The sequence below is a fragment of the Cupressus sempervirens genome, chromosome 3, assembly GCF_028749045.1.
Source record: "Cupressus sempervirens isolate cs-2001-9-10 chromosome 3, ASM2874904v1, whole genome shotgun sequence".
In the NCBI taxonomy this organism is placed as follows: Eukaryota; Viridiplantae; Streptophyta; class Pinopsida; order Cupressales; family Cupressaceae; genus Cupressus; species Cupressus sempervirens.
Genome location: NC_143120.1, coordinates 1,000,425,195 through 1,000,442,085, shown reverse-complemented (window position 1 = coordinate 1,000,442,085; position 16,891 = coordinate 1,000,425,195). Strand labels below are relative to the sequence as shown.

Here is a 16,891-nt window from a genome sequence, read left to right as displayed (position 1 = left end):
ATTAAGATTTCATCCAAAGAAGAACCCCACTTGAATTAATATTACCATAAAATGTAAAATGGATTTCTTTGATCGTTTGGCAAACAAAGTAGATGATGAAGCTAAGAGACATATGAGAAGGTCAGAAAAGTATCACAAATAGTTCATTATTATTTTCAAGTTTAAATTAATGAATTTATATATTTTAATAAATTATTAATTATATAAACGAGTCATTTTGGCTTCTGTGTAGACGGTGGCCATTCGTAAGTGGAGATCGAGGTTTAAGGAGTTTTGTCTTCGTCCACTCACCACTCTAGTTCACTTTTTATCCGTTCCGCCTCTCTACTGAGAACACTATTCTTCAAACTTTGCTTCCGCATTCTTCCCCGCAGAACACCTGCAAACCATTTTGACAAGCATGGAGATTTATTGCAGTCTACACAGCACCCATCTATCTAAATCTCTTCATTCCCATTCTTTCCTTACACCATTTAAAAAATGTTACGGAATATTCCCACAACACAGAAAATTGGTGATTCAGTGTTCCATTTCAGAAGCAAAAGGAATTCGATGGGGTTGCGAGATCGACTCCATGGAGAATGCATATCGATTACAGAATTGGCTGAACAAGGAGGGTCTTCCGCCTCAGAAGCTCGCAATTCAGAAGGTCGACGTGGCTGGCAGGGGACTCGTCGCTCTAAAAAACATACGTAAAGGGGAGAAATTGCTTTATGTTCCCCAAAACCTTATTATTACCCCTGACTCTGTAAGTTTAAGATTAAAAAAAGTTAAAAAATAAATAACCAAATTGATGAGTGAAACCTTTGCAATTCATCATTCTTTTATAAAGTTTAGTGTTTAATTTGTTGTACAGGCTCCATGCATCCACCCGGTCTCTGAATTGGGGCTTGCATAATTTTTTTTAATGCAGTGATGGGAGACCTGAAACCTTTATATCTTCCATTTAATATAAGGTGTAAATTTAAGCATGTGGGTGGTTGTGGGGCATATGTGAACATAACCAACCGCGAGCGAAGCCTACACCTAGCTCACTCACGCCTTATATGCAAGGCATGCGATTCTAGGCTTACATTTGCTGTTTATTGCAATAATATTTCCGGGCCATTGCATTTTTGAACATTTTATACGTTTTTAACTCCGCCGATGTTTACCAAAATTTCGCTAGTTGCAAACTTGTTAATTCTTTGGCATTGGTAGACGTTGCTAAGTCCAATCGATGCAGCGGTCAAAATATGCTACAAACACACACACTTACTGATCTCAATGAGTATTAGATCCTTGAGATACAATTGTAATCATTTCTTACACATATACATGTGCAAATATGTTTCTTGCAGTGATACTCGCCAGCCCTTTTCACTGCATTTGTTCTGACGTTTATGATGTAACGTTCCGGGCCAAAACAATCTTGTATATCTTATTCGTTACATTTTACAAGCACTTATTAATTGAATAACAACACCATTGGCTCTAGAATTCACTAGATCTTAGATCTCAGATTAAAATTACTGTTAATGCATTAGCAACATCATTATATTTTGAACAGCAAATGGTAGAAACATCTCTCTCTATATTCTTATTATAATGAATAACAAATAACAGGTGTAAGTCCTAATCTCTTTCTTATTACAATAATGGGTGTACTGCATTCAAATAGTTGTGCAATATCCTTAGCTGCAACAGCAATGACTATCCGGATTAATAAAATGTGACTGGAGTCCATGACTAATGAAGCTCAAATATGAACTTTGTATGAGATTGGCCCCAAAATCAGTAGGGTTTTTGTCCTAGTATTCCCACACTTGAACACAAGTGCTCAAACAAATTCTGACAGGAATTTGATTCAAGTGTTCAAACAAATTCTGACAGGAATTTGATTAAGTGTAGATGATGCCCCATGAATGGATGTGTTCACTCCTTTATGTTTGTCACAACAATAATGGTTCTGCCACAATGTAAATCCGCAACTTCAAATTTGAACACCAACTATGGGTGCAAGAAGTCCTACTTTTGAAATTTATGGTGCCAAATCTGACCGCTAATAATATTTTGATGCTTGTTGGGGCATTCGGAGATAATTGGAACAAAGGTAGAAATATCAGGCTTTGAATGAATGAATGAAAGATTTTAATAACGTCCATGAGGCCAAAGCAGCCTACGGGACCCACACTCTAGCACACACCTCCAAAGGAGGGAAAGACCTAAGCAAGCTGTAATCTTTTGATTAACTCGTCTCTTCGCCAGTGGATTTTGATATCAGGTTTGCAGTTCTGCCCAACTGTTTTTCCTCAAATAAATAGTTCAGATTGCTGTCCACATACTCAAATTTGATATCACTGTACGCCAGGCATCCTGTGACCAAGTGTTGCTCCTTCTCCACAATCCCCATGTCACAGAATAAGCATGTCCAGATTAAATGGATAGCAAAAATTTCATAATGCTTATATCAGGACTAGTAGTGGGATTAAATTCCTTGATGTAATCAGATTTTTCCCGCCCCTTGTGCCTTGTCCAAATGGTATTATGAAAATTGTACAAACTTCTTTATTTCTTCATTACTAACTGGGCATGTATTAACATTAAAATCCCATTTTTGCATCCACTTGTCATTTTACTTGATCCACGTACCTTTTCTCCTATCAAGCTTTTCCTTATTGACTAACTTAGGCCAGTGATCACTTTCCATCCTTTGAGTTTTCTTTAAGTAACTTAGCATCCAGACCATTGCAACGGCTTCTAACAGAAAGGAACCAGCCTCAGCCAATAAGATCTCATAAGACACTGTAGTTTTGATTTTGAGATTGCTGATGATGAAGTGTTTTTGAATTCTTTCCACCTGTGTCCATTTCTGATTGGACATACTGCTTCCTCAAATTTCACACCTATACAAGAACACCGGGGTGACCAGCAGCCCAAGAAGCGTTTACTTGGTCTTCAAATCCCATAATTCTGAATTCCTACACTTATTTTGTAGAGAATACAACGCTTTCTAGCCCCCTTGAATCCTTTTTGATCTACAAGTATCTCAGCTGAGTTTGTTTTGAAAATCTATTCCTAGATGTTTGTACTCGTTCACAATCTCTAGAGGGTTAACTTCAAAGAGAAACGTGTCCAAAGATCTCCTATTTCTCTTCAACGAGAAGATCATAACTTTGGTTTTATTGGTGCACTTGTATTCTCACCTCATGAAAAAAACTTTCCAATGACTTCAGATGTTCTCTCAAACCATTAGTTGTCTTAGCAATTATGATGAGATCATCGGCATATAGGAGCAATTTTATTACATAGCTAGCCAGCTGCACCCCCTCACCACTGGCCCCATTTAGTCATTCTTCCAACATGTCAATGTAATGCTCAAACAAGGTTGAAGATAATAGGCACCCTTGTTTGTCACCAATGTTGCTGCCAAAACATTCACACAGCCCGTCCGTAGTTCTAATTTTAGCCTTAACATGCTCGTACAATCTATGCACAACATTCCTAAGTTCCTTAAGAATTTCCAACTCTTCCATTATATCCAATAGTTTGTTACGTGGTACTAAGTCAAATGCTTTTTTAAAGTCCAGGAAACAGCAAAAGCCTCCCCCCCTGAGTGTCCCAAATTTTCTCAACCAAATATTTGAGAGTAACCCCATGATCTATAGTAGAATGCTTCGGTCTAAAATTCGCTTGCCCCTTTGCTCTTTTACTTTCTGTTCATCCCATTTATTGATTTTCCATTCTACCATGCTACCAAATAACTTGCCGAGGAGGGCATTGACCATGATAGTTTGATAATTTGAAGGGTTGTTTATATTCTAACTTTCACTTTTGTGAGGTGAAATCACCGCACTAGTAGTCTATTTTTTAAGGCAAACCTTCTTTTTTGACATTAAAAATACGAATGATATGAGGTGCAAGAATATTAGCACCCCATTTTAAATATTCAGCCTACAATCCATCATCTTGGGCTTTACCCGTAGCTAACCTCCTTATGCCTTGTATAATATTTTCATTGCTGAATAGGTTAACAATGGTCTTGGTTATTGAGGTTCTGTGTATTACGGGTAGTAATTGGTAAAATACTTGATTGTTATTAACAATGATCAATAGATCAATATATACAAATGAATAAATGATGTTTCCTTAGGAAACAAACATAAAGAATAGAAAACATTCTAATATTTACAATAGATTGCAAATAGATGACCATTAAATAATAATAGATAATAATAGAAGGTATCTGTTATCATATTACCCTCCCTTAATGGTTAATCTATCCACAACACCAAGCTGTCCTCAGAATTTCACAAACTTATCAAGATCAAGAGGCTTGGTGAGACAGTTTGATCCGCTGTATTATCTAGTCTTCAACCAGTTGTCGTATGTAGTGATAGTGAACATCCACATGCTTGGTTCATTTGTAGAAGACTGTATTCCGTGCTAATTTGACAATGCTGCATTATCAACAAATAAAGTGGTTGGTCCTGCTAGTGACATATGTATATCCCCAAGCATCCGACAAAGCCAAACAACTTCACAACCTGCCTTAACTGTACCTTTGTATACAATCTCTGTGGAGGAGAGAGAAACTGCCTGCTACTTATTGGTCCATGTGATGACACCAGATCCAAACTGAACACATATCTAGGAGTGACTTTTTATCTTCAACAAAACCTACCCAATTTGAATCTGTGAACCCACTGACTCTAGGATTAGAACTCCGATAGTAAAAAAGTCCATAGTGCCCTTCACATAATGAAGCACACTCTTTGCTGCCATCCAATGATTAGCTTGATGAGTTGTCATAAAACGTGAGATGTAGCTGGCTGCAAAGCTATATCATTTCTAGTAGCAAAGAGGTAGATAAGGCTACTTGCTAATTGCCTGTGTGTAGTATCATCAACTGGAGGAGAATCAGACTTGGTTGATAACTTCAAGCCTTTCTCCATGGGTGTGGATGTAGGTTTGCAGTCCTGCATACATAATTTGTCTAATAGAGCCTTGACATATTTGGATTAAGAAATGAATATACCATAAGACAGCTGCCACACCTCAACTAGGCAATAATGCATGAGCTCGAGATTAATCATATCAAAAGATTGGCATCAAATTTGTTTGATTCTGTAAATCAAAGATGCATAACTACTAAGATGATCAAATCATCCACATAAATGACCAGAAGGATTATGTCACTGTTAGTAGTCTTGTTGTATAAATTTGAGACTGAATAACTCCGTTGGAAGCCTTGATCACTAAGGTACTTATCAATTTTCATGTACCATGCCCTAGGGGCCTGCTTCAAGCCATAGAGAGCTTTCACTAATTTGAGAACTTGATGTTCTTTACCAACAGCCTTGAAACTAGGAGGTTGTGTCATGTGGACCTCTTCTTGTAGGTCACCATTTAGTAAAGCACTCTTGACACCCATCTGATGGACCTTCTAGCCAAATTGAGCTGCCACGTCTAGGACTAATCTGATTGCTACATCCCAAATTTTGACCTAATTTTAAATTTATTTATAACTGTTAGATTGAACGGATTTTTCTTTCATAATCATGTGAAGTAGGTAGTTATTTATACTCGTTGTATTCATTAGGTTAATTGTTTAAAGATGGTCGTTATCGATTATTTGTCATGTGATGTTTAGCTGTTGCTTGATTTTGGAATTATGGTTAATAACTAAATTCTTTATCTATATGAAATTTTATTATGAAAATTATTATGGAACTTGTTATTATTGTGGAAATATTGCACAGGTGATTGCAGGAAGAAGATGAAGGGGGGAAGCATTGCTAAACAGGATCAACGGAATGGGATACTAGCTTAGTCCAATTATCAGGTTGACAAGTATGACCTTAAATTCCCTTGGCAAGGACCTAGCGACTTGAACTTTAGGATACAATTGAAGGATCTGCATGAGCTATTAAATAAACATTTTTTTAAAAACATAAATTAATTTAATTCAATACGTAACTCAAAGGATTTTGATTGATCTTTCCACCACATCATTGTAATAAATACCTATGTACATACACATAGACATAAGAATAAAGTGACACCATAATATTATTTTCTTTATAATAAAATGATACCACCTCATAAGTATATCTACGTGCATATAGAGATATATAAACCATAATTATTTCTGATTTATAACCTTCAAATCTTTTTCTATCTTTTTATTCATTTTTCTTGCTAGAAACTGATTGAACACTTGGCATATTTATTTAGCGTCCAAGAGCCAAGACACTTCTTTTATGTTACGGCTTCTTGGAAGCCAAAGAGACATATAATCTCTTTATATTATGAAGTCGAGAGAGGCAGAATACATTCATTTTTCTAGCACCTGACTTCCTTGTTCTAACACATGACTTCCTTGTTTATCATCCGACTTCTTCATATTACCCAACCATGTTTATCATAGCACTTGATATCCCTGCAATTATCCTTTAATAACCATTGCATTGTTTCCCTTCCATGATTCGTGGTTATACTGATGCCCTGCTGAAATCGTGAGCAATATTCATTCTGCAATTTAGTGTTCAAGATCTTTTCTGAGGTGGGTTGTTGAGCATTCAGCAAGACTCCTTTCATTCTTTCAGATTATACCAAGTTATACAGTTAACCAAAAATCCCATAACATTACAATATGATTTTTTTATCAATTGTTACAGCATTCCAATTTATATAGTAGTAAGCTATAGATTATATCATGATGCAAAATAACTTACTTAATATCATAGGTTAGACCTTCTCTAAGTTAAGTGTTTATGGCAAATAAAAGCCAAGTAACCATGTTATGAAATCATGATTTATTTATGCTGTTGGAAAACAAAATTAAATGATATTTTTTTGCAAGTCTTAAAGAACACATTCTTCAAATCACAGATTGTGATAAGCTGGAAACATATAGTATTCATAAATCAGTTGAGAATCAACAGACAGAGCCGATTGCTTTGAGATCCGAGCACCTAGGACTCACCGGCTGTATAGCCATGGAAAAGGTGAGATGGAATCTGCAATGACATGGAAATAAAGTCAGATATGATACTATAAATCTAAATTAATTTCATTTAATAGCGCATGCTTGTCCATATTATTGTTTCCCCTGTTGTCAAGTTGAGCGGTGGTGATTGGGTTAGTGAACTCATCAAAAAAACCTTGGCCAAGGTCATTTAAAGGCATGTTGCCATCTATAATCACTTGATGTCAATGGAGCCAATTATTCAGACATGTCCATCCATAACTGTGCGGACATTTTAAACACCGAAATGTTCAGGTGGCTGGACTAAGAAGTATCCCAAGCTTGATCTTGGGGTAGGGAGGGCCTTTCTATTCAATAGATTGTGTGGGGATAAATATGGTCTGAGATTGGGAGGTTAAGCCTAAGTCAATGCTTCTCCTCTTATCGAAAGCCGAGACTTGCACAACCAACTAAAGACTGATCAGATATTTTCTTGTGTGTTCTTTTTCATGTCAAACATTTACTTTACATATTGTAAATCGTTATTCAAGTTATTACAGTTGATCGTTGATACAGTTATTTCAGTTAATCGTTATTATAGTTATTACAATTGATTTAGTAAATCGTTATTTCAATTATTGCAGTTGATCATTGTTACAATTATTTCAGTTAACTGTTATTATAGTTATTACAGTTGATCATTAATATAGTTATTTCAGTTAATCGTTGGTAGTTAAAAGTAGTCAATGTCCCAAAAAAAGGAATTTAGTTTATTTGTTCAATAATTTGATGAGGAAAACTCTTTATAGATCACCTTTATTTTGTTACGAAAATCTGTTTGTTACACTGATAGTGCTCATCTTTGCTGTAGGAGCAAAGGTCTCCTCATAATCAATGCGCCGACGCTGGTGAAAGCCCTTTGCAACTAAATGAGCTTTGTACTTATCCAAAGTACCATCAGACATGTATTTTATTTTGTAAACCCATTTGCAACCAATGGGTTTCTTCCCTGGTGGAAGATCAGAAAGGACCCAGGTGTGACTCTTCAACGGGCTTTGGTGTTCTGATTTCATGGCCTATTCCCACTCTGGAATTCCTTTGGCCTCGGAGTATGTGTGAGGTTCAAACACACTGAATGTTGGTCATAAGAGAAAAGTTAACCGACTTCGTAGGTTTGCTCTTTATTCGAGCAGCTCTTCCATCAATGAGCTCATCATCTCGAACATTAGCAAGTGTCTTAGTCCACCACTTAGGCCAGAGAGGAGAAGGACCAACAGTAGCATCACAGGATGCTTTATGATCAGGTTCCTCATTTGAAGAATCTTTATCAAGCTTAGGTGAAGAATCTACAAATCTGGATGATCTTGTAGGAGAAGGCAGATATCTTTATATAGGAATCACTGGTTGAACTAGAGTTGCTAGAGCTACTAGAGCCCTCCATCAAGTAGACCTAATGGAAGTTGAACTCCCAAATCACGAGCCTGCATAGGATGATTTTCTAGATCAAGAACAGGAGAAACATACATGAATGGTCCTCACCATTCATCAACTACATCACGACTGTACAACAGATGAGATGTCTTAGTGTCGATTAAGTGGTAGGCTTTGTGAAGACTACTCTATCCAACAAGCATGAGTTTCTAACTCTTCGCATCCAATTTGGTGCGTGATGCATCAGGGATTCAAACATAAGCAAGAGAGCCAAAAACCTTCAAGTAATTGATTTTGGGTTTGCAAATAGCCTAGGCCTCTTTTGGAGTCTTACCTTTGACCGCCACAGTGGCTGACTATTTCAAAAGATAGACTGTAGTGTAAATTGCTTCTACACAAAACTTCTTTGGAACATGTCTGTGTACGAGCATGGATTTGGTCATCTTGGGGATTGTTTTGTTCTGACGTTCAACTACACTATTCTGCTATGGTATGTGGGGTGTGGTTAACTGACACTTGATGCCATGAATATCATAGAAGCTAGAGAACCAATAGAACAAAATTCCCACCCATTATCTGTCATAAGAGCAATAATAGATTTCCTAGTCTCTTTTTTAACTAGAGGTTTAAAATTCTGAAATATAGTAAACACATCTGATTTCTTTTTAAGAAAATATACCCACATCTTTCTATTGAAATTATCAATTAACAATAGAAAATACTTGGACCCAAGAATAGCAGTAGCCATAGTGCCGTAGATATCGGCATGAACAAGTTGAAGCAACTGAGAAGCGTGCCATGAATCGCCAATAGGAAAAGGTGTGTGATGTTGCTTCATAGCTTGACGTGCATCACAAACTCCAAGCCGAGTTTGAATCTCTGGCAAATTGAGGACAAGCTCTTATCTGAGCAAGCTGAGAGAGATAATGCACATTTAAGTGCCTATATCGTTGATGCCAAAGTTGAGCTGACAGAAGACTACCGAGCAGCCATGGCTAGGTCTTGAGAATCACTTGAATCAATGTCTAAAAAGAGCATGATCCTCAAGGCCAACTGCAACAACAAACTGAGTATCCCTATTAGTGATTGTGCCCTGATGTGAACTAAAGGTGATATTCGATAGTGGAGAGTGTTGCAACATCTGATTGACTGGGAGTAGATTGAGTTCCATCCTTGGAGTATAGTACACATCAAGGAAAATGAGATTCCTCCCAATAGACTGAATCTAAATGTTGCCTTTGCCAACAACAGTGTACTCTTCCCCTCCACCAGAAATAACTGAATTTGAAAAAGGCTGTTAGTTAGTGAACAAATCTCTGTGGTGGGTAAAATGACAAGAGGCACCTGAATCAATGTACCAGGCAAACAAATTCACATTATCTATAGGCCTTTTAGCCATAAAGGCGTAAAAGGTAGATTCTGTTTTCTTAGCATGCTTTGCACTGTTTTCTTTGGGCTGTGAACTAGATTGCTTAGCTTGGGCAGTTAAACGTTTCCGACATTCAACTTTCATGTGACCATACTTGTGGCAATAGTTGCATTGAATGCTCTTTTTCTCAGAGCCTTCTGCTGTTGGAGTAGAGGACTTTTGCTGAGAAGATTGCTATGAATGAGACTTGCCTTTATCTTTTTGAAAGGATTTAACAACAAAGGGTTGCTCGGTGGAGGTGGAGGTGGAACTGGAACTGCTACTGAATTGGTGTTTCCATTGATCTTGCTAAAGCAGAAGTTTGCAAAGATTTGTGAACTTCAGATGGACACTAGTAGAAGTGATGTTGAGAGTCTCAATAAAGTGCTCATAGGACTTGGGTAACCTTTTGAGGGTTATTCCCACAATGTCCTCTTCCTCCATCTTGTGTCCAACGACAAGAAAATGATCATGGATATCCTGAATCTTATTCAAGTGTTCCTGGAGCAATTTTCACTTATCCATGACAATAGAAAATAGAGAGTTCTTGAGAAAGAAGACCCTGCTTTTGTTTGAAGTCTCATGAAGTAATATTTAAAAAAAAATTGCATTGTATAAATCTATAAAACCTATGTAGTAGTTCATTGTATGTAAAATTATGATAGAATTGTTTAAGAACATTTTAGTTGTCTATACCATTCAGGTTCATTGCAGCGGCGAAACAATCTATGGAAATAGCTGTACTATCACTGTAGAAGGTGCACCACTAACTCACTTCACACATGCAACAACGACAATCTAAAAATAGTAGCTTTCTTGGACAAAAACCCTTTATGGTTTCTTTCTTTGTACTAAGTAGTTCCTTGGTCTTCAGTGATCAATGCGGTTCCTAAGCCTTCACTTGTGTTGTACTCAACTTCCCCTCACCATGCCTTTGATACCATTTAATGAAAACTAAGCACACAAAGAACCTAGATGCTTGAGAGAAACCTTGGAAAATGTAATGATCTAACCCAAATTTTTAATGCCAAATGACACTTTTTAGAAGTATATTGCACTGTAACATTAAACAGTTCATGTACGTGTTGTCCTACATTTTGTCACTACAAAATGTTGATAACATGAAACTTTCTCAAGCTAGTTTCACATTTCTCTAAGCTTGAATTTGATATTCAATTGCTTAATGTTGATTGATTGATAAATTTCAATTTGTATATCAAATCTTTTTACTGAAGACCTTCGTCATGTCTTTTTCGTTTTGTTTTCCGTGAAGCCTTTGCTTGATTTTTTGAAGCCTTCATCGTCCTTTCTTTGCTTTTGAGTTTGCGTTTTTTATTGTCCTTTGGTTTTGCTCATGTCATGCCTTTCGCTTTTCTCGTCAATTCGTACTTAGAGCTCAATCGGAGATGTTAGTCAAGAGATATGCCCGTTTTAGTGCCTCAAAAGTGGACCTTTTTGGCGCAACAACACAAATTAAAAATATGATATTATATTTTTAATTTGACTTTCACTTTTTGATAAATATTACTTATATTCACTTTTTGTTATGTTTTTAAGTTACTTTAACTTTAAATTTTTAACTTAAGGTGACTATAGTGCACTTTATGTTATAATTTTAAGTTGAGTTACTTTTTAATTTTTCACTTAAAGTAGCTATATAACTAAATAATTCTAGTTTAATTTTTGGTTTTTAAATCAAATTCTTATTTAAATGTTGCTTTTTAAATGATGTTTATATATTATATTTTTAAATATGATTGATAGCTATTGTTTATGTCCCATTTAGTAACATTTTTATAAATTTAAGTGAAAGTGGACATTTTATATGTATTATGCAATTATATGTAAAATCCATCAAAAGTGGAGTTTTTACGTGTCACTGCATATAAAGTTTATTTTGGTGGACCTTTTTGATGTCATTACATCAAAAGGTTATCATAAGTGGACCTTTTCGATGCCACTACATCAAAAGTGAAGTTTTTATACCTTCACATCTAAAATGTGAGATGCATTTTAAAATGTGCATCCTCTTTCAAAAGGTCCGATTTTGCTTGTAGACATATTTTAAAGCATGCATCCTCCTCCAAAAAGTGCGATTTTACTTATATGCACATTTTAAAACATGTTCTATTAAGACGTTTTATATATGCTATGGCCTCCAAAAAGTCCGATTTTGAAGTACTCCATGTTTTTGCTCTCCAAGAACCCGATTTTGATCATAAGTGGAGATTTTCTCAATGGATTTGCATGAGGTTTCTTCCATTAGAGGTGTTTTTGGTTGACAATGAGTTTTCTTGCATTTAAAATGGATTTAGCAAGCTCAAAAACATTTTTGAAAGCTCCAATCTAGGGCGCGTTTTTGAAAGAATCAGCAAATAACTTCATTTTTGATCCATGTTTTGGCTCCAAAGCAAATTGATTTGGCTTCTTTTTGGGATTGAATTACATGTTGATACATATTTTGGTGTTTAAACACCAAAATATTTTGATCTTGCATCATGGTAAAATACGTTTTCTACTAAAAACGTCCCAAGCATATTTTCTTCAAAATGTTGGATCTTGGAGTGATTTTAGGGCATGTTTTGGCATCTTTTACCAACTTCTCCTTGATTGCTGCCTTCTCCAATTCGAATTTGTGAAAGGTTGAAAGATTCAAACATTTTTTGAAGAATTTTTCAACATTGGAGCATCTTTCTCCTTCATTTTTGGCACTTGATCTCCATGTAAGTGGACTCTTTCTTTCTTGCTATTTAGTTTGTGCTTATCTTGCTGATTTTATGCACGTAATTGCTTGATGATTGCCACTTGTTGAAATTTTTGTCATGGAAAGTGCATTTTTTCTTTAAAAATGAAGAAATTGTTCATTTTCATATTTTTGGTTCTTTCCCAAGTCCCAATTTTGAATTTGAGTGTTGAAGTGTATTGCATCTTGGCATGTTTGAGTCACTTTCCAAAGGTACATTTTTCTTTGTGTTTTGTGTTTGCTGGCCGGTTCTCTCCACTTTGGAGAAGTTACAAGTTCTTTCCCAAGAACTTGTTGCTTCACTTTGTGCGAAAGCATCATCATGTTCCACTTTCCATTACCATGTCACAACACCTCATCTCTCACTTAATGAATGCGATTACATGTTTTCCATCTCATCCACCATCCGCACATGCATGTAATCTCATTGTCCGTTTCCATTTTCGCTCATCTCACTTTTCGCATCCATTTGTACGACGCGATTAGACAAAATGCCTTCTGTGTAATTGCATCCAAAAGGTCCGCTTTTGATTAAAAGTCACATTTTGAAAAGTCAAAAATATTTCATTTTCATCTTCCATGTACTTTGACTTCCCCCTTTCACCAAAAGTGACTATAAAATTCAAAATCCCTTTTCCATTTTCCATTTCCATCCCCTCATATATATTTGCGCCTCCATGAGCAAATACATATTTTCACTTCTTTCCATGGTTTCCATCTCATCCTCCATTCACACTTACATGAGAAGTGCATCCTCCACTCGCATTCGCATCTCATCTCACCTTCCATCTCTCGTTACATGTTGCGCTTACATGTACTCATTTTTCATGCAATAATGCCTTGAAAACACTAAGTCACTTTTGAAATCAGCAATATTCATTTGCACACATTTCCATGCGTTTCATCTTGACGCATTCTCATTTCATTCCGTTTCATTTCATTTTTCATTTTTCCATTTTCATAACACTTCATTCCGCATTTCGTTCTTTTCATTTTCATCCATTGCATATGCATATAATTTCTTCGAGATCATTTCATTGAATCTACCAAGTCTCCAATTTGTTTCCAAATCATTGTTGAGCAAAAATCAACTTGTATGGCGATTTCATTTGATGATATATTTATGTTTTGGGATTTTTTTGTTGCAGTACAAGCACAAGAAATGTCCTCACCTTTAAAATCCAAAGGCAAAATGAAATATCAATATGATAAAGAATTGACTCATGTAGCTACTTCATCAGTCATATCTATTTTGGATAATATAATGGACACAAAGGTTGGTCATGTGGACGTGGCTGATTGTCTACAGAGAGTTGAAACTCCAATTGGTCAAGAAATGAAGCGTATCAAGTGAAGCAACATTCACCTAGTGTCTACGTTTCCTATGGCGGCCATAGAACCTGATTTCATTCTCGGATGTGCACGACCTTTTACTCCAAAGACGAAGACTATCAAAGACGCTGACGTCAAGGTTATCATTAGCCTTGATCTTGAGGTCATTGAACAAATCTTCAAGGTTCCACATAAAGCAGCATGTGCAAATTTGACCAAGGAATCATCTTTGGCAAGCTGGAATAGGCAAAAAGGTGATCATCAGAAGTCTGTCAACCTATATTGGTTAAACAATAAAAGAAGTAACTTCTCTAGATGGCCAAAGATCGTTCATCGGTCTAACTTTAAACAAGAATTTAAGAATCTCATCATCCTTCTCAGCAGAATTTGTGGCCTTAAAGATTCTACTGATTTCAAGCCATGGATGCATAAGTTATGTTTGAAATTATGGAGAATAAAGAACACATCTTTTGGGGAGAGCTTATTAGCATTGCAATTTGTCAGCAAATAGGCAACGTGGGAACATCAACGCCTTCTACATGAATTCTTATCTTGTTTACATTGCTGCTACCATGGGATCTTTCTCTAGTCTTTCTACCAAGGGAGATCATCTTCAGGTTCCTATTTGGGATTATTATGATCAAATCACTTTGGCAAATAGTAAATTCCATTATAAAGAAGTCCAAGATGCTTTCTTTGGGCACTTTCAGTGTTTGTTCAATAAACATTTATCTATCAAAAGAGTATCAATGCGGCATGGGAGAAGGTGAACCAATATAGCTATATTTTTATTTAGTTTCCCACTTTCACATACTTGAGAGTTGGATATTTCAAAAGGGAGCCATATACCTTACCTAGATATGTTACATAGCAAATTATTTTGATGGAGCTAGCTAGACAGCTTATGAACGTGCAGAGTGATCAACATGCTATACATAGGCCTGGTTTTGGCATTACCTTAGCTAAACCGTTGTCTATTGGCAACTATTCGATCATTTCTGTGCCTAAAGCAAAGAACATGGAAGTAGAGTTGCAGTTGATCACCTTGAAGAAGTTCAAGGCCAGATTTGACTTTGACTACCGAGAGATGAACTCTCAAATGAAAAGAGCTTACACTCATGTTCATCTCATCAAGGACATTTAGATTGATATGAGGACAAAACTTGACATCATGAAGATGGACTACTGTAGATTAACCCTGTAGTAGATAATTGATCTTAACATGTTGGAAATCCCTTCAGATTTTCAAGTTGAAGATGATGGCAACATCCTTGATCATCAAGCTAATTTTGATAAAAAGTGCCCTTTTCTTATCTAGTGGCAACAAAAGGAAGGTACGTCTATCATGGATAGATTTCAATCCATCTTGGTAAACACCAACAAATGGTTGAAAAGTAAAGGCCTTAAAAGAAAAAATCCTAAGATGGGCTTGGATTGTGGAAGCTTTGGTCTTCCTAGCAAGAAGTCACAACTAGAAATCGTAGGGAACGATGGTGCTTCATCTTTTGATGCTAAGGGTTCTCTCAAATTCAAATTGAAGGGTGGAAAATGAGCTAGAGCATCTCAAATTTCTGAACCAATTCAAGAATTAGTGGAAGAATTAGAAGAGGAATTGGAAACAAAATCTGATAAAGAAGATTCGGATGAAGAAGTGGAAATCATGATCATATCTCCTCCAAAGCCTGCACAAGCTTGTACATCTTCTATACATGAAGAGCCTTTTCTGCATGAGATTGATGATGATGTGGATTCATTCTCTACTATTTTCACTCCTTCCATTCCAGTTTTGGAAGTTAATACCATGGCTCTTCCTATTTCCTCTGTTGCTCTTGGCATCCCTGGGAATGAACAATATGAACATTTAGCAAATGTGTTTGAGGATTTTCCAACTCTTACCCATGGTCAAGTTTCTCAACTTGATATATCTTTGACAAGGTTTGAGCTTTTCATGACGGAGTCTTCTTAGCATGTTCCTATGCCTTCAATTGTGCAGATTGAATCCTACTCTGTTACAACGGAAATATAATCAAGATCAATACTAATGGTTTCCACTGTATCTGCATCTACGAATGAAGGTTTTAGCCTACCTGCATGGTTGAGCAAAATAACAACGAAGAGGAGAAAAGTGGTTATTCCCCCGGACAATCTCCCTGTTAAGACCAAATCCAAATCTTTGAAAGATAAGATTGTTTCTAGGATTTTGGTTGATTCATATAAAACCAAATTTGTTGAAGTTGCTGAGCCCCTAGTAGACAAATTTGTTTAGGAACTTACTCGTTTTGATGACAAGTTTACAAAGGTTGAAATTGGAAAGCAATCACATTTGAGTTGTTTGCAAGATGCCCAAGATACATTGGCTAATGTATCAAAGAGCAATCATGAGCTTTGGGAAAAGAAAAATCAATTGAAACAGGAGGTCTCTTGTCTGAATGAGGTCATTTAAAAACAATCTTCTCAGAGTGTTGTTGTTATGTCTCAAACATCTAAGGAGAGAAAGCTGATTGAAGCCGCTAAGTCTTGGATACAGGAAATCATTTTTGAAGGAGTTCGAGCCATCACAGAGACATTTGCAGTCCTTAGGCGCAACAAAGAGATGAATGAAATGGAGCGAAACTTAATTTCTTCTTTGAATCAAGAAGAAGATAACTTGAAGGAAATCCTCAATGATTGGCATGTAATGGTAAGATTTGATTTGGATGCCTTGGTCACATGTGACGTTCTTCCATCGTGTGAAATGTTCTTCAAATATCAAGGACTCATTGATTACAAAGAGGAAACATTTAGGAAGCTGATCACAAAGTTGTAGGCGGCCTTTGGAGATTGTCAAACAGTTGATACCAGTGTTACTTGTGATTTGGAATAGATGGGATGCCATGATATTGATGAATCTGGTAATCTCATTGCAGTAGAATGAGTAAACTCGGAATATACAATCAGGATCAATGCTGATGTAGATTCCGAAGATTTTGGTTCACACACGATGAACAAGTTTGTCGTGTATAAATCGTCCACAAAACACTTGTTGGAT

General features: G+C 36.3%; 1 protein-coding gene across 1 annotated transcript in view; it reads left to right on the top strand.

The window, feature by feature from the left end:
• Positions 1 to 230: 230 nt before the first annotated feature.
• Positions 231 to 16,891, top strand: part of LOC149570115 (Rubisco methyltransferase family protein) — a 222,807-nt gene continuing 206,146 nt past the window's right edge. Inside the window, exon 1 of the mRNA XM_089822778.1 lies at positions 231 to 748. Coding sequence (XP_089678904.1) covers positions 401 to 748 — 348 coding nt within the window. The 5' untranslated portion in view covers positions 231 to 400. The remainder of the gene's footprint in view (positions 749 to 16,891) is intronic.